General features: G+C 42.5%; 1 protein-coding gene across 2 annotated transcripts in view; it reads right to left on the bottom strand.

The window, feature by feature from the left end:
• Nucleotides 1-299: 299 nt before the first annotated feature.
• EXD1 (exonuclease 3'-5' domain containing 1) overlaps nucleotides 300-23,787 on the bottom strand; it is a 995,593-nt gene continuing 972,105 nt past the window's right edge. For both annotated transcript variants that reach the window (XM_086937165.1, XM_086937166.1), the window contains one exon: nucleotides 300-925. In XM_086937165.1, coding sequence (XP_086793291.1) covers nucleotides 632-925 — 294 coding nt within the window. In that variant the 3' untranslated portion in view covers nucleotides 300-631. The remainder of the gene's footprint in view (nucleotides 926-23,787) is intronic.

Genomic DNA, 23,787 nt, shown 5'->3' with positions numbered 1-23,787 from the left:
CAGAATCAATTACAAAGGTCCTTAATGTGTTTACCACAGCCGAGATACCTCCAAAATAAATTATAGAATAACTGATACTTGGGGTATAGATTTGGAAGTGAATCAAAGTAAGCAAGCCAGGACCTCTAGCTGGATAGTCTCCAATTCACAGTGTTGTTCATGTAAACAGCTGTAATGCAGCCTGTTCCGAGTGGTGTGTAACCCAGATTTAAATATGATTTGTAAACCATCACATTGAAGGTGACAGGTTTTGTTCTGCCTAAAAATATCAACATACAAGTACAAAAGGCACTAAATGATTTCTTATGGAAATTTTTATTATTGCCGGATATGTGCCCCAAGTCTGAACAGAATTTGAGGTGAAAATGTTTTCCTGGATTCTTTGTGAATCCAACAAAAAGTAGATGTACACAAAAGTGAAGGTATATTCTTGCATATGCTTAAATGTGTTAATTGCCTGGTGAACTAACCACCCTGTGATTTAAATCCAACATGATTCCCAAAAAGGAAAAGCTAGCAATAGTGTTACAAAGTGAAGTAAAAACATTCAGCCACTTTTGAATGCTGAGATAATATGTATTTGTACATATTTTGTGTATGTAGTTTGTACATATAGTATGTTTTTGTTACTTTATCCACTGTTAATAGAACACTTTTCTAGAATTGGGCATGGGGGTAGAAGAAGGGACTCTGATGTTTTACATGGATTTTCACAACAGTCACTAATTTGTGCGCTGTTCTCAGAAGACCCTTGCACATAACCTTTACTCTTCTGGTTATCTGATGTTTTCTGTATTCTGTACTTTTTTGACCTGGTCAGTAGACCCTCTGCATTTATCTGGAACTCTTCTGATGCTTTCTCTCTGCGAAGCTTCTGCCATACAGACAAATGACGCAGCTGTCCCGGAAGCTTCATGCACGAGAACTGTGGAGAGAAAATGAATAATAACGATAAAGAAACTTAATGAAAATATGTGGTCAAAAGAATGTATGGATTGTAAGATTACCCTTTTTGATTTGTTACCTTAAAGTCCACTTTAACCAACTTGCAACTGACAGCATCTGGATTTTCAAGACTACTTTAACTGAAATGCATCACACAGGCCAATAGGTATCTGATCTGAAAGTCGCACAGTGGTCTGACTAGTACATAACTGTACATTTGTTTACCAACAATGTACAGAGTTTACTTGTTCTAGGTATTACTACAGTTCCTACATTTGATTACAAGAAAGGAGATCATTCTATTAATAACATATTCCTATGCACATTATGAATGGCATAACAACCAGCAGCAAAGGATGAAAAGGCTAGCAATCCCATTTTGTAACTGGCCTGCAATTCAATTTCCACCTAACACTATAGCAGAAAAGAGGTCAATTATAAGTCGAACCTATTTTTATGTATGTAAATTCCTTTCCAAATCTAAGTTTTGCCCATTTTGTTATTTTTTCATTTATTTCAGATAAAAACACAGTTTGCAATTGCTTGGTACAGTTTAACACTGTGCTTTCCTTAAAACGCATAATAGCAGTTTTTATATGGTTTGAGGCTACCTGTAGCACTAGCTCCCTTATAACATGCATTTCTAAAGTGAACATTCAACTGAGGTTATCTTGGTGCTGAATAACAGAAGTGTATTGTTATCCAACATAATGGTACTCATTTTATCTAACTAGGAAGGATGAAAGGCTGAGTGCACCTGCTGGGATTTGAACTTGTTACCATGAGGTCAAACAAACACAGGCCTCTACAGTGGGAGCATTAGTCCACTAAGCCACCAGACCCACCATAATACAAATCTTTCTTATTCAAAATCTTATAAAAAATTCCTGTATATAGAGATGATCCCTGACAAATCCAAGCTGTACACATACCCTTCAAAAGAGTTTCCACTCAAACTGTATACCCTTGTTGAGCAGTAATCTCAGGATGGAAAACACAAATGAAACTTCTCCCACTTACCTTTACAGATGCAAGCATGTGATCCCACTCTACCCTCAAAAGTATACTATAGACTCTTCAACATAAGTACTAATGTTAAGACTAAGTAACATTTGCTAATACAGAGCTGTACAAAGCAGATTGGGACACTGGAAGTAGGGGTTTTGTTGAATATTCCATGGTGAATTAAACGTGAGGCTAATATCAGAATAGCACACAATGCGCAGTCCATGGATATCATTGTCTTAACATGAACCATCGTGTGATATCTGATACAGCCCCACTTCTTATCAATCAGCAAGATTTAGGCATTCCTTATTAAATTAGGTTGTCTGTGCAATGGATCATTCTTAGAAGTGTAAAGATAACTACTCTCATCAAAATGCCACTTTCGATTTTACATATACTACTGTTGGACTTGGCGCTTTGTGCAGGGTCACCGCCAAACTTTCTGCTTCACCCTCTTGTTTTCTGAACCTATTTTGTTGGCTTTTAGGACTATGTGCTGTGCACTTTACCACTGCTAACCACAGCTAAGGTGCTTGTACTCGCTCCTTGAAGCATGGTACAATTGGCTCACACCGAATTGACAAATGTAATTTACCTCGTAAAGTGTTTCTACATATGCCTAGGGCCTGCAAATTACATGCTACTAGTCCGCCTGCAGCACTGATGGTACCACCCATGTAGCCTGTGTGTGCAGTTTTGATCTGCCATTTCGACATGGCAAAATAAACCTCGTACCAGGCCCAAACCTTCCTTTTAATACATATAAGTCAAACCTTGGGTAGGCCCTTAACAAGCTCACAGGGCAGGGTGCAATGTATTTAAAAAGTAATCCACGTAAGTTTAAGTTTTACATGTGAGAGTAGTGAAAAACTCTTAAATATATTTTCACTACTGCAAGGCCTACCGCTCCCAGATGATAACAATGGAGTTACCTTATTACATTTAACATTTTATTGATTTTATCAAACAGTTCCCAAAGATGGTACACAGCATTAAAACAGAAAGGCACAAGACACAGTGTAATTGTTACAGCATAGCAGCAGAACATCAAGGCAACAATGCACAAAACATAATAAAACAGATGACTGCATGGCCAACACCTAACCTGTACTTCAGAGTCAGGTGAGCGCATATCTACAAAAACGGACCATAGCTGGACAGGGCTCTAACTATATACCTCTGTACTCAGCCCAAGTCTTCTGCACCCTGTGGTGTTTCTGGGGGCACCCTCTTGCCAGGTAGATCGGGCGTCCAAATCCCATACAAAAATCCATGATCTTGGCCCACTGCTCAATGGGAGCCTCAATGTCTTTCCAGGCTCGACAATATCTTGTTTAGCGATCAAATCTAACCAAATCCATCCTCTCTGATACCTGTTGCCCTCTGTAATATGCAGGAGGATACATTTGGGATCACTGGGTATGTTCCAGTCCAACACTCCCTCTAGGAGTATCAGTACCCCATTCCAAAAGTGTGAAAGTACATGGCAGTACCAGAATGTACGGGTTAAATCCCTACATGGATCATCACACAGCAGACAGTTCCCTGTAGCTATCAGTCCCATGCGGTGTAGCTTAGCTCTGGTATGACATGTGTGGTAAAACATGTAACAAATCTACTGTCACATATCAGGGATACCAAGGATATTCTTATCAAATTCAATGATTTCCCATGGTCAGACGAACTGCAATTTGTTACATTTGATGTGGTCAGCTTGTATACTTACATCCACAAAAACTTTGGTTTGATTGTGGTACAACATTACCTGGACAAAAATGGGGCTGACCATTACGCGTACAATGCCATGATATTTAACATGATACACTTGATTCTATCCAATAACTACTTTAAGCATGATGGGAGATGGTATAATCAGTTGCAGGGAACTGCAATGGCCTTGTGTTTCGCTCCCTCTTATGCCAGCCTTTTCATGGGCTAGTAAGAGAGGGCCTCCTCCTGGAGCAAGTGCATTATTTTCTGGGGGAGGTACATTGATGACATCGTTTGCCTCTGGTTCAGGCCCAAATGACTCACTACTTGGTGGAGCTCAATGACAATCCCTACAATGTTAAACTTACCATGCCCCACCATAGGGATAACATAGATTTTTTAGACAATTTTTACATCAAGGAGGGGTTGGTTCACAGTACCATATACCGTATTCAAACTGCGTGCAACTGTGTACTGCATGTGTCAAGTGCGCATGCAAAGTCAGTCATTAAAAACATTACCTACGGAGAAATGGTTCGAACTAGGCGTATCTGCAGTGAGGACAGTACTTTTAGAGAAAACATAATTGACATTAAATAACGCTTCCTTCAATGGGGGTATGACTAATAGTATAATTAGTCGGAGGCAGGAGGAATTGAGAAAACTAGCCTGGGAAGATCTTGAAAAAGCTAGCATGCTTAAAGATTCCAAGAGCTTTTGAGAGGTTATAAATCGCACCCTTTTCTCGAGTGATGTTGGGAGTATGGATTCAACCATACCGGGGGAAGTTTGGGTATCCCATTTCTCAAACACATTCCATCCAAATGGCTTATCTTAAGGGCAAGTTGACGATATATCCATTAATTTCCACACAGCATATCAACTTAGCTCCTCCCCATCAGTATGTGAGGTTGAGGACGCTTTAGTGAAGGGAATCTCCTCAAAAGCCCCAGGTACTGATGGGGTACCCTTGGACTGGTTTAAAAGCAATCCTCATCTATGGGCGGCCCTGCTGACGAATGTGTTTAAAGCTGTAATAGTTTTCCGCATTCCATCCTCTTGGAAAGAGGCAGTAGTAGTACCAGTTTATAAAAAAAAGGGAACAGGAGTGACCCTGCACGTTACAGGCCTATCTCTTTAATAGATGCTACATGTAAAGTCCTGGGAGGGTAATTCTTGTATGTCTTCAGTCCTGGGCCAATGCCTCTGGGCTCATATCCCAAACACAATATGGCTTCAGGAGGGGCATGGGAACAAAGAAAACAAGTTACTTACCTGTAACTTTGGTTCCCCAGTACTGGTAACTTTCATAGATTCCCATAGCTTGTATCATTCCCCGTCCTCGGAATGGGAGTCTCGGTAACAAAAATAACATAGCAGAAGGTACAAAAGAGAAAGAAATAGGCCTAGGCCTCATTCTCTTTTATAGCATATCCACCTCTTTTTGTAAAAGAGACCAAACTAAGCATTAGCCAATCAGAAGAGCCTCACCTCCTAGAACCCTCCTGAAGGAGCCTCAGATTTTCTACAGCAAATTGTGCTTAGGGAGTCTCCTTTGAGCTCTGCTCATTTCTGCTCTATTTGAGGATTTTTTCAACTTTCTTCTTCAGGATTGTTAGGTATTTCTTCTGAGATGTCTGTCAAGGAGAGGAAAGCCCTTTCCAAGTCATGTTCCACCTGTGGCAACAAAAGGCTGTATGTGGAAGACAGGCATAAGGACTGTATACATTGCCTGTGTCCAGATCATAAGGCTGCGGACTGCAAGATCTGCTGCACCTTCTTTTCCAAGACCCTCCGGGACCGTGAGGGTCGCCTTCTCACTTAGCTCCAGAAACTGAAGTCCAGGCAAGAAACTGTGTCAAGCGACAGTGAGGACTCTTCTTCTGCAACATCATCTAGAAGGTCAGTCAAAAAGGGTAGAGCTTCCCCTTCACCTTCTGTGGAGTGTTGAGTTAAGGCCTCAAAAAAGTCCCCACGTTAGTCTGAGAGCCAAAGTCCTGTTAAATCTCCTCACCACGGTGTAAAGGAGAGGGAAGGACAATCTACGCCTTCAGCAGTGGTGGAGACTGCTTCCACTTTTAAGAAACCATCTTCTCTGTCATCTGCGAAGTTAGAGAAAAGCTCCAAGTCATCAACGACGTAGCAGAAGACTCTGTCTAAAGCTAAGGTGACGAAAGTTATACAGTTGTACAGTCGGCGTCGACGAGATCTTCGACGACGGTGACAGCGTTTTCAACGGGGGTATCGACGACGAAGATTTCTTCGACGAGTGACTCGACGACTATGGCGGGAGCGTCGGCGGTCTCGTCTACAGCATTGTCGATGATGCCCATCGCGCCGTCGACGATGACTCTTCAGTTGACGACATCAACGAGTTTACCTTTACCTACCACAGTGACGTCTCCAAGTAGGGTTACCCCCTTGCCTCCCTCTTTGTTACTAGAAGAGGAAGAGGGGTCTGATGAGGATAATCAGGACACTTTTGGGTATGCTCACAGTCCCTCTCAACTGTTGGTTAAATGTCAGGAAACGGATTCTGAGGGCGAGTTTCTGCATGAATGTTCTTACCAAAACATTTATCAAAATCAGGAGACCGCAGGCCAGGAGATGGTGTCTGTTTCTTCCTCACTCTTGGCAGATCTCCAAAGCATGCTGCAGGATTATAAAACCAGGTTCTCTCAGGCTACAACTCAGGTTGCCTCTGTCCCGGCAGTTCAAACTATACCTGCCCCCACGACTCCGATGATGGTTTCTCCAAAGTTGCCAGCCCAGGTGTTCTCTCAGCCACAAACGCCTGCTCCAAATATACCTCCAGGTGGAACATGACTTGGAAAGGGCTTTCCTCTCCTTGACAGACATCTCAGAAGAAATACCTAACAATCCTGAAGAAGAAAGTTGAAAAAATCCTCAAATAGAGCAGAAATGAGCAGAGCTCAAAGGAGACTCCCTAAGCACAATTTGCGGTAGAAAATCTGAGGCTCCTTCAGGAGGGTTCTAGGGGGTGAGGCTCTTCTGATTGGCTGATGCTTAGTTTGGTCTCTTTTACAAAAAGAGGTGGATATGCTACAAAAGGGAATGAGGCCTAGGCCTTTTTCCTTCTCTTTTGTACCTTCTGCTATGTTATTTTTGTTACCGAGACTCCCATTCCGACGACCGGGAATGATACAAGCTATGGGAATCTATGAAAGTTCCAATACAGGGGCAACGAACAGTGCTTCAATTTGTCGCTGATTATGGGTAAGTACATGAAGGCCAAGAAGGGGTCAATCCACCTGGCCTTCATGGGCTTTTGATACAGTAAATCAGGAGAAGTTGTGGGCACTGAGAGAAAGCACAGTTTGCATGCATCTACTACTGTTGCTATTCGTTACGGTCCTGGGGGAGAGAAGACTAGGCCTATTGTCTCCACGGAGGGAGTTTGCCAGGGTGGTATCCTGGCCCCATTTTTATTCCTTCTATACACTAATGGTTTGGAGTCATCTCAGCTAGAGCAGTCATTAGATTTCCCTAGAATAGGAGGCAAATCAGTTCCTTTGTTGTCATATGCGGACAACACAGTGTTAATGACCCTAACGGCTAACAGCCTCCAAAAAGCCCTGAATGTTTTTACCAATTTTATGATGGCATTGGACCTAAAAGTACTTTTAACAAATCTTTTATCATGGTTTGTGGACCTAATCAAACCAAAACAAGGAAATTTGCTGTGAAGGGCAAGATTATTGGGGAATGTTTTTAATAATAAACTGAATTGAGACCATTTAGTTGTTGCTAGGACACAGCATACTAGTCGTGTAGTAGAGGGCCTATTCCGCTTTGCCTGTAAGCTGGGGCACAAGCCGGTAGCGGAAATGATGACCCTATACAAATCAAAATGCCTGTCAGTAGCTACCTATGGGGCAGGAGTGTGGGGCACCATAAAAGCACCCAGTTACAAATTTTTGAAAGCAAATTCTTAAGGAAATTGTTGATGATTCCTATTAGTGCCCCCACACACTTACCAATCTGAGGTGCGATTGGGGTTTGTATAAGATATAATTAATATCGCCCCACTGATTCTTTGGGCAAAAATTTGGACGTCAGTGGACCCATTATTCTACAGGGAAATCGTCAGGGACTGTATGAATCTTGATAGTGCTCTGGCTATCCCCTAGCTCTGTTTTGTTAAAGAAAATCTTAATAAGATTGGTTTGGGTCATTATTATTACGATAACCCTGCTAGCATTCATTCTAATATTAAATTTATTATAAAAGAGGCCCACCATGCTGAATTGAGTACGCCCAGATGGCATCACGGAGGCCAAGGCCATTTTGACTGGATCCCAAACCAACCGCAATTTAACTTGTCTTTGACTATTAATGTACAGTCGCGTTTCCTTATGACTAGATTTCGTCCTTGCACATTGGACTTTCTTGTGGCTTTTCCTAAACAGGCAAGCTGGTGTGAGAAACCGATTGCCTGTCCCTGCAACAATTCAGCTCAACAAAGCACCTTGCACTTTATGCTGTTTTGCACACTTTATAAAGATCCAAGGGCACGAATAATTAAAACGCTGTTGAGAGAGAATTAGCTGGAGGACATACCAGCATTACGACCGTTTATTAACACCCAACAGGTGTGTATAGAAGAGGAAGCACAAAACACTGAATATTTCCCTCGTATCCTAATATTTCTTACACATTTGAACATTGTTCCTATCCATTTAACCAGTTTACTGAACACAACAGTGACACATGTATAATTATCTGATAATTATTATTATTTTTTTTATTTTATCATATGTATCTTTTGTTTTTAACTTTTTGTATTCCTTTTTCTTGTTTTGTATCCATAACATGCTTATCTTGCACATATTTAATACAAAATTCGTATCAATTTAATTATTATTTTTTCATACATAACAATACATAAAACATCATAATTTTTTCAAAAAATATAACTAATTGCCCCTGGTTTAGCATACAATAAATACTCTCACACTACACACATCAATTCATACACATTCACACCAAACTCATACATCAAGTATCTGTACACAGTAGAGTGTATTGAGTGACGGGAAAACCTTCTGTCACAATCCGAACCATTGAGTGTTTCACAAGGTTCCACGCTAGGTCGACGCGCGTTTCGGGGGAATAGAACTATACAGACCACCTTCCTCAGGACCTATCCAGATATCCAGATACCCAAGTTCCTCACTTTCAACCACCAGGGGACATACAACACAATTTATTCAGAAATCAAATCTGAAGATCCAGTTTACAGTACAAGACTGTGGTCATACCATGGTAAGAGTCACTCTATTTTTCAAAACATTGTTGATTATTGGTCAAAGTAAACCTCTTATATCTTCCCTTCGACGTATTAGTAACCAATATGAAGGTTCTTCCTTCCAAATCTTTTTAGGGTCGTAATTGATAGACCGAATTCGTCATATTTCTTCCTAGTGCATGGAATACGTGTGGCGCCTCTTACTTAATAGTTGACACGAATTCTCTAACTGCACGCCATCCGCAAAGTTCAACGATTTTTAGAAGAGGAAGTACACTCAGGGATTCACTGTGTCCCAGCTATGTGACCACAACTACTACAATGAAAAAGACGCGGTGACCATTAAAGCCCATGGGTTTTTACAATTGCAACAACTGTAATGTTTGTCAATTTGGTGAGAACAAGAAAAAAGAGTTCAGTTACAACACCAATCAGGCCCACAAAATAAGGCATTTTATTAATTGTAACACACAATTTGTGTTATATATCATTGGCTGTGCTTGTAATTTGATTTATCTGCGCAGTGCATTGCGCAGCCTTAAGATACGCATTAAGGAACATCGCAGAGCCTTATATAACATGGATTCTAGATACCCCATGACTGATCATTATAGAGTTGCACATGCAAGTGATCCCTATTTCTGGTTCTTTGGTATTGACCACATTACTGCCAATGCATGAGGTAGAGATAGAGAACTAATCTTGAGACAAACTGATGCCAAATGGATCTGTAGACTACGGTTGTTCTCACAGGGTCATAACACAGATAATGAGTTCAAATATTTCGGAAGATAAGGTTAGAAGATCCCCCTGACAGGCTGTACTTTGTTGTTTACTCATCACTTTCATATCACTTTTAAGGCTATCTATAAGTGAGTTTTGTATAAACAACAGAAGTATAACCCATAGACCAGGTTGAGATCTGTGTCTGTATATAAAAAGAAGCACAATACCTCAACTGGTATCATTAAGGGAGTCGGTCAAATAAGCATGTGTAATACATTACAAAAATGGAAGCAGGGAGACTTGTGATACCTTTTTGAAATTTGCACATTCCATCATATAATTAAAGTAACAATAAAAACTGTACAGTTGTAGCAGCACAGTAAGCATAGAATGCAAGGGCAGCCCGATTTTGACTTGGTGCACAATTGTGCACGTGACACATAAAAGGGGCGACGCAAGTGACTATGTGAAATCGGCGCAAGGTGACATAATTGTGAAATATGTATAGTGAACTTTGTGGTTCAACAGAGTAATTTACAAATGATGGGGTAGGTAGATGACTGAGCAATTTGATTGAACCACAAGGATTTTTGTGCAGTTAGTTGCGCTGAGGAATCAACGACGTTTCGATCCTAGTGAATCAGGATCATCTTCAGGACCGGGTTGCCAGGATGGGCAGTGCTGTACAGGGAGGGAAGGAGAAGGGTCAGGGAGTGGTCAGGGAGGGTGGGAAGGCTCGTGTAGGAGAAATCAGCATAGGCAGTTAATGCCTACCTGTGGGACCTCCCTAGCCTCAACCAACCCCCATGGTCATTTTGAAATTGTATGACTCCTTGTTCATGATTCCTCTGACAGGGGAGTATCAATCTTGCTCATAAAGAATGGCAAAATAATTCTGTATTTTGCCAATTTTTCATGTGGGCCTTATGGTTAAAATCTATTGCCAAGACAGATCTAAATTCCAGTTTGTGTTTGGTATACATCTAATACCTTTAAGATGTCTGCACTCGATCGTTTCAGAGGTCTGGAGTATTAGGAATGTTCTGATCTGGCCAGTGAGTTTCTACGGGGTCATAATGAGTGGAACAACATAACTTAAATATACTTGATTTTCATTAAAAAGAAATTTAAGTTTCCAGGATTCTGGGTGTTTTCAATTATTCATTTGTTTGGTGATAAAAACTAATGTTTACTACTGAATTAATATTTTTTTCCCATTTTTTATGCACAATATTTAGTGATGCTTAACTTTATAATCTATGGTGCCGGCGTTCAAAACCAGTTAGTGATAGTTGGCGTGCAGATGACATTGACGGGGATATCTAATACGTGGCCATACGTATGAATTAATTATAAAGGAAGAATTTATTGATGATATATCCTCTAATACAAAAAGGAGGAATTCAAATCTCGCACCATTCACATGTATGAATCAGCGGGAATACTCCAACAATTCATTTACACTAGGAAGCCCTGATAAAGTTTGAATAGTTTAAATTGAACAAAACGCGTTGGCTGGATGTTTTATATCGATAAAAGATCATAAAATAAAAAGGAATGAAGTGAGGGCTGGGCCTTGTTGCGCACATTGCTATATTAGCATAGGCTTATTAGAAGTTTAAACACCATTTTACCTTTTTGCTGCTTTTGCAAAAGACACTGCATATAGCTGTTGTTGTAAGTTAGGCTGCGTGAAATGCTTCACATGAGAATGGCTTGTTTTTGGCATCCCTAGACTTACATCGCGACTCTAGTCTGCACACTGAGTGCTAAAGCTTCCAAGGTTATCATAACAATGTAGCTGTTGTTCGGGCTGATCGGCTCACGTTTTAGCCATAACATACATGCAGCTGTGATTCTGGTGCCTTTAATATTGCACTGTAAGTATGCATTCAGGCACTCTGAAGATTTTCGTTTTCCAGAGAGACAGAGGGCTTTTGCAGATCTTGATGAGATTCACACGTGCTGATCTTGGAGGTATGGGGTCCCCCCCACAAACCTAAGAGACCTTTTATATTTTATAAAACATATTTCCTAGGTAGGGGGGTGATGTACTAGATGCTATAATACCTTTTTTCACCATTATTGTAATATGATTTCTCCTTTTGTGTTTTATGGAATTGTAAAAATGCTGATCATATTTATAATCATATGTCTGCTTATGTTAGCAAAGTTACTGTATCTTAGAGCACCTCGTTAAAATAAATAATTTAACCTTTCTTGTGTCTCTTTCATACTCCTGTTGTGGACTGGTATGAGAGTATAACGAAAGAGTGTTCTCGCTTCCCACCATTCCGGAGTATATCCTAAGTTGCATGTTCTGGGTTGTCTAATCATTGGTTCCTTTGCTATAGGACGAAGAGCTAATGTGACACTGATGCTAGCTGGTTAGGGTTTCTAGGTACTGAGGTGAGCTTTTTGGTCCACCACAATTCACTCAGGTCATGGGTCTCTGTGCCCAGTTCTGTCTAACCCAGGGTGGTGTGGAGTGCAAAAAAACGATGGATTTGGGCCCAGATCTTTGGACTGGGATGAATGTGTGACATTGATCCACATTCGGTCCATCACCTGTTTTGTTTGCTATTGCCGCCATAAGTGCGCTGGGTATGCCCAGACGTGGGTCCCAGGCACTCCACACCACTGGAGTCAAGCTAGCCGGGCTGATGAGAGGACTAACCCAGGGTGGTGTGGAGTGCAAAAAAACGATGGATTTGGGCCCAGATCTTTGGACTGGGATGAATGTGTGACATTGATCCACATTCGGTCCATCACCTGTTTTGTTTGCAGTTCTGTGTAGGAGCAGGATCTCTGCAACAGGAAAACCTATCACGGTTGCTTGTTTTGTCATTTGGATAAGAAGAATACCGATACACCATTCCCTATCAAGTACAGTGTGCAATAAAGCAGCTTATGCTGTATCAGTCGAAATTGAGAGGCTATTACTGCCTCTCGAGGGGCTTCCACCTTCTCCCACCAATCCTCAATATCCATCAGTCCCAAGTCCCCCTCCATGCTGTCCTCACCTCTTTCATGATTCTGCAAGTTTTGGTGAAGCTTTTTATATAGGTCAGATACTTTTTGGTCTAGAATATTTGCAGGGAGAATTTTTGTGTTAAGTGGCGAGCATTCAGGGATGTCTTACTTGGACTGTATAAGCGGTTAGAGTGTATGACGAAGCTGGAGGTATTGAAAGAATTGTGTGCAGTACTGATCATATTCTGTTTGTAAATTCTGAAAAGGACTTCAGTGACCCATTATGCATCACATCTCCGAACATAGAGATGCCTGTGGTAACTTCTAAGGGCCACGATCTGTGTGAGTCTACTACCTCGCCAAAGCTGAATTTCCAGCATTAGCCTACATGCCCATCCCATGGATTTAGCAGCCACAGCCCAGACCGCCAGTGCCACACTTGTGGCAGAAGGTAGAATCGGAGGGGAAATCACAATCTTAATGCAAATGTGGCAGGTTGCAGCAAACCATTGCCCAGTCCTCTGTCGCATACACCGGATCGTCAAAGCCCTCAAACCACCATTAGTTTATTATGAGTGTGCCACCCTGTAATACAAAAAAATGTCAGGAGCAGCTATCTCTCCCTCAAAGACAAGCAGAGAGAATTTTATATTATAGTGTACTAATCAATGTGCTTGCTTTAGTAAAAAAGGCCCGCTCTACTGGGAAAGGGTAGTTTTGCAGCTGGTACTGAAGGTGCAGAAGAGAAACCATCTTGAGAATGGCAGAATGTCCTTGGAGGGAAAAAGGAAGAGTGGACCAGTTTTTCATGTGTTTCACAAAGACTGTCAGATCTCGTAGAACTTTGAACTCATAGAACTGCATACTATTGTCTGTAAAATTGACCTATAGGTTGAGCACCTGTATCTCTGAGACCCAAGACATGTTCAGTGGACAGGGAGCAATGGGGTAAATCCAGGATCTAATAATGTTCCTGTGTAGGCCAGAGTACAAAGCAAATGCTTCAGATCTTTGAGGTCCCGTTATTTCCGGATCCACAAAGAACATAAAGACGTCATCAGCGTACAGCGCGATTCTGTCACTTAGCTCGGGGGACCATTTGAAGCCCCGGAACAGCAGGTCCACTCGTGTCCATGAAGCCAGGGTCTCGATCACCAAAGCGAATAGCAAGGGGACCTTGGCAGATGTTTCGATCTATCGGGAACCAATCGGAGGTCGCCCCTCCAACATGCAACCTGGGCCTGAGATTAGTGTATAGCAAGTGCATATACCCAATAAACTTTAGACCGGTCCCAAACCGGGGCAGAAGCCCGAATAAGCACTCCCAGTCTACTTAATCAAAGGCTTTCTTACAGTCAACCGAGATTAAGGCTCAATTTCGGGGACAGCCTTGTATAGTTCAATGGCATTGTGGACCATGCTTATGTTGTGACGGGTGGCACAACAGGGCTAAAATTTGGCCTGATCCGGATGGACTATATGGGCAATGACTCTTGTTAGCTGAATGGCCAACATCAAGGCCCAGATTTTTACCTCTACGTTCAATAATGAAATCGGTCTATAGTTTTCGCAGTGTGTACCGTCCAATCCCGGTTTCAGGAACACAACAATTACAGCCGCTCTGAGATTCGGTAATGGCTCACCATGTGGATCAGTGGATGACTTGGAGCAATCTCAAATTGAATGCTTCAAAAACTGAAATATTCACGTGTGGCGATTGGAAACATTACAACCCGCTTCCTGCATGCTCTAATGAACTGGGATCACCACCTAAAGTATTGAAGGAAGTAAGAAACCTCGGAATGACCATGACCACCAAGCTGTCGATGAATGCCCAAGTGGAAAAACTAGCAAGATCAAGCTTTGTCACTATAAAAACGCTGCGACTAATTTTTCCTCATTTGGGATTTTCACACAAGGTCCGAGGTACCATCTCCCTTGTTCTGTCTAAACTCAATTACGCCAATAGCCTCTACCACGGATCACCTTTAACGACCATGAAAAGACTACAACGGATTCAGAAATTGGATGCCAGACAACTCTTGCATATCAAACCGCGATACTACATCTCCCCTGCCTTGAAAGCCCTGCATTGGTTACCGGTTGTCAGAAGATCCAAGTTCAAGCTGCTTTGTATCACCCACAAAGCAATACATGGAATGGGACCGCTCTTCATCAGGAATAAAATCACCAAACACATTCAACAAAGGAACCTACGCTCTAAAGAAGCATCTTGCCTCAAAATCCCAAGATACAAGGAAAAAAACATGGGTGGCACATCCTTCTCTGCTCAAGCAGTCAAACTATGGAACTCTGTACCCCCCAACATAAGGTCCACCGACAACCACCTTATCGTCAGAAAACTACTCAAGAATTGGCTCTTCCCCACATAAGCACCAAACGCAAACAGAAATTTACAGCATATCCCTCTGTATATAAGCATTTGTTTTCACTATAGATATGTACCTATCTTTGTGTATTGCTTTGTATAAACATGTAAAATAATTATGTTGTTGAGGATTTTTTTTTATATTAATAATAAATAAATAAAAAACATCTTTGGTCTACATGTACATACTTCCATTGTGCATCTATGTACCTTCCATGTACTTGGATCTGTGTGTGTTACTTTTCTCCTGAAAAAGCATATCCAATGCACTACCCTATTTCTCATCCTGTGCCTCTATCAATACCTTTAATCTACAAATACTTACCTCCTTTATGTATCTATATACTTTCAATGTTCTTATGGATCTATATATTTATCACTTTCTTCCAATTTAGCATTTCCAATGCACTGCCCTATTTCTCAGCCTATACTTCTCTCAATATATCTTCTAGCCCAACCTTCTGACTCATCTTAAACTTCTTTCTACTACTCTTTCCAATGCACTACCCTATCTCTCATTCTATACATCTATCAATATATCCTCTACATCCACTCTCATTTATCCCAAACCCCATACCACTATGATCCCCAAAAAAAACCTTTCTAGACTCTCTCCTACTCTACCCCTCCTTGCATCATCTGACACCTCTTTTACTATACCGATCCCCTAAAACAAACCTTTCTAAATTCTTCCCTCTGACTCCTCCTCTCCCCTCCAAAACTCTGTTTTACTCATCCAAAAGCCTCCTCCTACTGCTAAGACCTAAAAAAATAATTATAATAATCATTCACTCTTTTATTCCTCAACTATCCTTTTCAATCAAAATTAACAGACTAACATGTTCACTTCTCAAATTCCATATTCAAATATACTAATTTACCACTAATCCTTTATGGGTTCCAGAGAAGCGTGCTACTCGCCAATAAAGCGTCTCAACACCCCATCACGGTTACAAATGTTCTATAAATGCAACCCTTTTCCCTTTCTACCCCTCACCAACCCTTCTCAATCCAAATAACTGACTAACATATCCAACACTAAATATATTTTCATGTTGCACTATACTAATTCAACACTAATCCCTATAGGTTCCAGAGTAGAGTGCTACTTGAGCTTCAAAACCCCATCAGAGGTAGCAAGCGCTTTATAAATACAAACCTCTTTCCCTCTTCTATCCCACCACCTACTCTTCTCTACCTAAATAACTGAATAACATATCCACTCCTCAAATTACTTCATATTTTACTATACTCATTTTCAACGCTAATCTTTTATGGGTTCCGGAATGGCGTGCTACTTACTAGAAAAATGCTTCAACATCCATCAGGGGTACCAAGTGCTATATGAAATGAAAACCTTTCTTCCTCTTATCCCTCCGCTGTCCTTCTCACACCAAATAACTGACTAATATCCACCACTGAAATTACTTTCATATTTCACCATAATAATTCACCACTAATCCTTTATGGGCTTCCTGAATTGCGGGCTTCAACACCCCATCAGGGGTAACAAGCGCTATATAAATACAAACCTTTTTTCCTCCTCTATCCTTCTGCGATCATTCCAAATCACTGACTAACCTATCCACCACTTAAAGTGTACTTGAATGTTTCACTATACTAATTCAACACTAATCCTCTAGCATGCTACTCGCCGAAAAAGCGCTTCGACGCCTGGTCAGGGATAGTAAGCGCTATATAAATGCAATTACAATACAATACTATATGTTATCACCTCTTTGAAGGCCGCCAGAAGCAAGAGACTTGTCTTAGGCCAAACCAAACGCTAAAACTCTGCCGGGAAACAATTAGGTCCTGCGCCTTGCCCGCCTGAAGCTGTGCCAGAGCTGCATGCAGTTCTTCACAGGTAAGCTTGGCTGTCAGGAACTCTATGTCCGCAAGTGATAGGCGTGGCACTTGTAGATCCGCCATAAATTGATGCAGGTCTCCTTGGGGACTCAAGGGATCGGAGCTATACAGGTCTTGGTAATAGGAAGCAAAGGCACGAGCAATGGGTTCCCTGCCGGTTACTCCTGAGGAGTCTTTAGTCACTAAGTAGGCCACCGGGTCACCGTCTCGTTAGAGGTGCACAACCAATGCAAGGTCTTGCTAGCCTTGTCACCTCATATATAGATTCAACTTCGAGTGGCCTTCCAGGCCTCTCATGCCACTTGTGTGAGCTCCTGCCTAAGCAATGTTTGCGTATGCAGCAAGTCCATCAAAAATGGACCCCTCCATCGACGCCACACACTGGCTCTTTGGTTCGAGCACCTGCTCCTCACGATCTCTCAAATACACGTCTGCAGGATGAGGTCCTTTTGGCTTCTAGAATAAATACTATCTCCACGGAGGGTGGCCTTCTAGGCATCCCACAGAGCGCCCTGTGAGTCCACCGATCCTTGGTTTTCAGTGAGGAAACGTTGGCACATGTGCTGACATAGCTCTCTAAAGTCCTCATTTTAAATGCTCCAGCGATTCAGGTGCCAACCAGTTACAGCTCGGGATGGGCCCAAGGCCAATTCCAATGCCACCAGTGAGTTATCTGAGAGGCCTCAAGCTAATAGTTGCATATCTAAAACTTAAACTTGGTGACCTTCACAATGGAGCATGAGAAAATTATCAAGCCAGGAGAATGGAAAGGGGAGACCACTCGGTCCCCCCGAACGTATGGATGGGTGCCCCGACCCCCCCCCCCCTCCCTCCCCCGGGAAACCATTTTGGGCGGGGGCGTGTTTCGGATGGTATGCCCAAAGCGGCGTAGCCGGAGCACGCCCTTCCCGCCTAGAAGGGGTTGTCCTAGACACCCGCCCGGACGACCGCGCCCAGGTGGGCGTACCCGAGGAGGGCCCCCGCCCTCCCGCAGACGGATAAATAGAGCGGGAATCCAATGAAGCGTCCTCTTGTTCCAGTGCTCGGAAGGCTGCACCACCCGTTGCTCGTGAGCCCTCGACGGAACAAGCAGCAATTTTGACCCACCCACCAGCCCCTTTTTGCAATGTTTGTTTGAATAAAGTAATTGCTTACAGCATTGATGTATGCCTTTGATTGAATAGATGTGTGTAGGCCTTTTTTCCCTTGTAGAAACGTGAAGGAGTGTATCAAATAATAAATTGTCTTGTGCTTTAGGACTTTTTCTCCCTTTGTAGAAATGAGAAAGTTGATGAATCATCAAGCTGTGGCAGATTAGGCGTTTTTTCTTTCCTTAGTAGGTAAACAACTGTCGTATTTATTTTGGTCGGGCGGTAAGGTCCTGATCGGTGAGCAGTGATTTCAAGGTCCCTGGGGGGGCGCCACCCAGTATGGATGGGAGCGCCCGGGGGGAGGCGGCCATTGGCCCCTCCCACAGGGAGGCGGCACCCACTACGGATGGGTCGCCTAGGGGGAGACGGCCATAGGCCCCTCCCAGGGGGGAGATGGCTATATGCCCCTCCTACGAATTTACTGGGGGCCGGATATCCGCTCCGGCAGAAGAGAGCGTGGGGAAGGGGGGGGGGGGGGGGGGGGGGAGTCCACGCTGTTCTTCTTACAGATATCTCACACGGGAACTCGGACGACGTTTAAGATGGCGTCGAGTGAAGGGGGGCCCCCACGACAAGGGAAGTTACAGTTGGCAGCGAGGGTAAAGTCCTCTGCGCATGCGCCACTTACACCGTGATGGCGGGAATGCGGTAGTAGGGATCTGACACCGGTTAAGACCTTGCCGTTGGCCCTTAATGCTAGGATGTACAATTTTAGTTTAGAATGTCATGCTTCCAAAAGCTCAAACTTGTGTCTGTCTCCTCCCATGGGGAATGGGTGTTGGGAGGGGGTGGCGGGCATCCCGGCCATAAGACTGGTGGGCACCAGAGTAAAAGATATACCCACCTCTTCCTTGGATGGAGTGCCCTCCACATGTCAATCAAAGTCAGGTTGTGCAGGAAAGCAGATAAGAGCGTCGGACCATTGTTAATGATCGAAGGAGCAGAGGAACAATCAAGGTCTAAGTCACAAACCACATTGAGATCTCCCAGTAGCCACGGATCTCCTGGGAGCTCACATAAAAGGCCACACAGCCATCCTAATAATTAAAATGCAAGAGGTGGGGGGGGGGGCGTAGACACAAATCAAAGAGACAGGGAAATTCTGTCGAGTGCCCATCACCGCTACCTACCGGACCAGATTATTATGCCATACCTTATGAGGCCCGATAGAAAACTGAGTGATACACCCGAGCGTAATCCCTGCGGGCCAGAAAGGGACAATGTTTGCCAAGAAGGTGGGTCTCCTGTACCATCAGGATGACAGCTTCAGTCTTGGAGGCCGCCCTGAGTACCGCCCCCTCTTGATTTTATTGAGCATGCCGTTAACATTCCACAAGAGGATTGTACATTTACCCGCGATAACTCACTGCTGTGTTGCAACCATATGTTCTGATGTATCAGTCATTCTCTAATCATATCGATGAACCAGCAGTGCCTTTCGTGAATAGGTGTCTGATAGTACCAAATGAGAAGAAACAAAAACCATTCCTAAACACACTCCCTCATCCACAACTCCTGTAGTGTAGTTCCTATTTTCCCAATAGGCCCTGCGCATTGGAATAACAAACAGTAGTATCGACGTAGAAGTGCGGATCTTCCAGGCCTCTACTGACTATGCTAAACTTAATTGGGTTTGTTACCAACTAGCTCAGAGGTCACTGGAAACTTTCTTCTCTGAATAGGAAGTGATCAGCTTCCCTGGTACAGACAGGAAGGGATTCCGTTTTCCAACAACCGTGCAACATGACAACTTTGCTCCTCAGATAAGAGTCAATCTCTAGAGTCGTGTGAACAATAGACAGTTATTTTACTCAGTCAGTTGTTGTGCAGATTACTTTCACAATATGTAGAGAATAGAGAGACAGGCGTTTCCAATAAAGGGTAACATTTATTGAACAGTCTTTCTTCTCGTACAAGAGAAATGAATTGCCACAATTGCAAAACTTGTTATTATAAAAAGTACATACAGTAAGATGAGTATTACGAAATAATACTGTAAAAGCATTGATATGGTTTCTTAGACATACAATGGTTTAAAATGAATAAAACATATATACATTCATATATACATTAGGCTAAAATACTCAACTGGTTCTTCTAACTACGCCTACCCCAGTGTACCTGACCTAAGCCTAATACTTGGGAGGGGAGTAAGCAAGTAGCTTTAAGTTAAGTTGGTTTTGCCAAGGTTTGCTTCAAGAATTCTCTCTAAGGGTTTAGTCAACACCATACCTCTGGAATAGAATGATGGAGGTCTGGTATCTCCTTCAGGGAACTCGATATCCCAGTCACTCGCAAGAGTGGGCTGGAAACGCTGGAGCTGGATTTCTCTGCAGGAGAAAAGACAGCGTCTCTCTCAGCGCGTCGAGGAGGAGGAGGGGCAGCTTGCATCTGCTGGGTTCTTGCAGGGGACGGCTGTTCAGCTCCTAAGTTCACCACACCATCGTCCGCTCGTTAGCAGCGATAGCAGTAGCGATAGCAGCTATGGTATCATCAGCATAACAGCAGCAACTTCAGCGAGACAGCTTCAGCTTCAGCGAAAACAGCATTTGCTTAAGGCAACGTTGGTAATATTTATACCTGAAAGGTGCCTTGTTTGACGTAAGTTTTTGGACATAAGACATCAATAAAGATGTCACTAGGAAGTGATCGTCTATCAGTGCTCATTAGAGTTCTATTACAAATCAAAACATACCAAGCGGGGCTTTCCCAGGTTGCTGAATTTTTATCTTGTTGAAGAACTCGGAGTGTTAATCTAGGAATCTTAGATAGTAACTTCTGCTATGTGATTTGCACTAATTAGCTGCAAAGGAAGTGGCAGAGGAAGCGATTCTGAAATGTGGCTCTGTTCGTGTGAGGCCAGAGACGAGCTTCTGAATATTGCATTTGATCGGTTATGCCAATATAGGGGCACAAGGGGATTATAGCCGTATAGGGGCATAAGGTCACAGCATCGATCAGGGTCCTAGATTAGAACGCAACACCCACTCCACGAATTCATGTCCATCAAATTACTAAAACTAGAGCAATAAGATGCATGTGTAACATTGCCCACCCCAAAATACATATATGCATTTGAAACAGGCGTATTTGTAATACGTGAAAATGTAGCTACTGTACGTTTTTGAAGCTTAGAAATCATTCAAAATTATAGCATATGAAATCAATGAATGATTTTGCAAAAAGAATTACACATGAAATATGTCTGAATACAGAAAAAAAGGGCGAGATAATTTCATCACAAAAAAAATGCATTGCAGTAAAATGTGCTAGAGGCTGGTGTAAAGTTATTATGTCTCTAGATGTATCTAAAAATAGAAGTAGAAGTAGAAGCTTCTGTTCTCTATGAATAGTTCTACTTTAAGCAAAGAATTTTCGTGCCAGAAAAAGGTGAATATTAAAAAGTGTTCAATTCAAAAGAATTTTAGCTTGAACGGGGAAAATAGAGTTCCAACGCTTTTAGCAGTTTTTGTTGTTCAAAACTGAAGGCCGCATTCAGAGTTCATGGGAACGCTGTGTGTCGGAATGCTTCTCTAAAGTTATTGTTTCTGTTCGGGTGAGAACATCATATCAGACAGGCTCTCAAAGAATTGGTCTACAAAATCAGGTGACAGTTCGACCAAATTCGATAGTGCTGTAACTTGGCAGGTGTGAGAATGATTGCTGTCATTAAAGGCTGGATCAGCAATGTTCACAGAAGGTCGTACCTGGGTGATGTTGCTTTTGTCACTCGCTCCACTGTTACCACCTAGTCGTAGTACAGGAGTCTCAACGAACGCCGTCATCAGGATTGGTAGCCGCTGGGGACAACACAATGCGTGAGCCGTTATCGGACTTAGCAAAGTATCGATATCCATTGGTACTGCTGATGGAAGTGCAAGACAGGTGTTCAACACGCACTCATCTCCGCATAGCATACATCGTAGTACAGGTAAGATGCAGTTTTGTCATATAGGTCTGAATGAAAGGAACCAGGTCATGTTTAGATCTCTCAGCCTGGCCAATCCAAGGACTCTAGTTATTCTGTCCGGGTAGCGCACTGCTAGGATTGTTTCTTCCATTACCATAGGAGTCCTGTCTGAGCTGTGGCTTGCCATATCGGAGCAGGAGGGTCAAAAATAAAATCCCTGCTACAAGTCCCAAAAATAGGGGTATGCCGCCAAAGACTGAATGGACAAAATTGGGAATGATTCCCAGAATTGCTTGAAATGGTGTTAGCAGTCCCGTAAAAATCGTCTTAAATATGCCTGGGATGCCTGTGGCACTAGACATGTTAAGGAGTTGGCTAAGCATTTTTACGAAATGCACGGGGCAATTTGTTGATAAAAGGTCATGAACCTCCGTAGCTGTCCTTGCAACTAGGAGATCATACGTCTCTTTTGATGACGTGATGGGCATTGTTGTCTGCAAAAGCACAGACTTAATTTTGCTTAAAGTATCAATTCGTATAGAAGAGAAATGCAGACGAGGCCAGATGGGAGTCTCTATGTGTCCAGGGCTGCTCGGGAACAATGCTTGCATACAGCATTTGACCATGGAAGTTACGCTTACGAGATATGCTTTCCCTGGCAAAAGGCCACAACATCTGTGATCCGTTCTTAGAATGTTACTCCCATTCGCGAGTTGTATAAAGAAAGGCTCTAGCTGCGCTGCAGGTGTGACAAGCTGGTGGCATGAAAGGTTGTTAGAATTACCTTCACAGGCTCCGTGTAAATTAATACCCTGGCACAAAAGTATACCGCTTAGTGAACGTTTACAATTTTCACCACTAAGAAATACATTTTTGTCGCTGTCACTATAGCATGAATGTGTGTATGGTAATTTCCATGCTGACTTAACATAACCTTTACCCAATCGTTCATACTGGCCAGTAGGTATGTATTCAAGGCACTTTTTAAATCGGAAAGATGTTATCGGAATTGTGATAATCCCGTGTATTATCCATTCAATGACAGGACTTTCTGACATTGTCAAAGGTAATCTCTCAAGTTTTTCGATGCTCAGGATTGTATAGTCTGCTCCTTTCTGTGCCAAGCTGATTTGTTTATCAGTAAGGTTAAAATGGAAAACAATGACGTTGTGTTGATTAAACGCCAAGGCACATAGCCTGAACGAAGATTTTGCAGCGTCCAGCCTAACTGTACAATAGAACGTAATTGTGACTGGCCATGCTGTAACATTAGCAAGTCTCTGTCTATTATATCAAAGGCAGAGGATACAATATTGTTCAACGAATATATTCTGGAGGACAGAGTCATTAACCCATTGTCCACTACAGAAAGTGATTTTTTCAAATTAATATGATCAATTTCTCGTATTTTTTCAGCTGTTTCAATTTGTGTGACTTTCCAAGCCTTGTTGTATGCAGCATAGATGCTGGCCGCTATGAAACGCTTTTGACGCTGTTTGCGTGGTCCCATAATAAAATCGCGCAAATCAGCACCCTCTTTAAGTAAAGACAAGTGTTGCTTAATTTCAGCCAGTGTCGATGATCCTAGCCATTCGAGGCAGAGTTTCCCTACACTGTATGTTGTTACTATCCCTGGATGTTGTCTCTGGGAGTATCTAGGGTCGTGTCTGGTCATTTTTAACCTCTGTGTTTTATTCAGGAATCTATCTTGACAGTTGTTTGTGTCAGTAGGCCAGATTAACCACTTTTTCCAATCAGGATGTGTTCTGTTTAAATGTAAAATTTTAGTTACGTCTATCTCAATATCTGTTGTTGCATTTTCAGGTATTGGCTTTGG

The sequence above is a fragment of the Lissotriton vulgaris genome, chromosome 9, assembly GCF_964263255.1.
Source record: "Lissotriton vulgaris chromosome 9, aLisVul1.2, whole genome shotgun sequence".
Taxonomy (NCBI): Eukaryota; Metazoa; Chordata; class Amphibia; order Caudata; family Salamandridae; genus Lissotriton; species Lissotriton vulgaris.
This window is presented reverse-complemented; position numbering and strand designations above follow the sequence as displayed.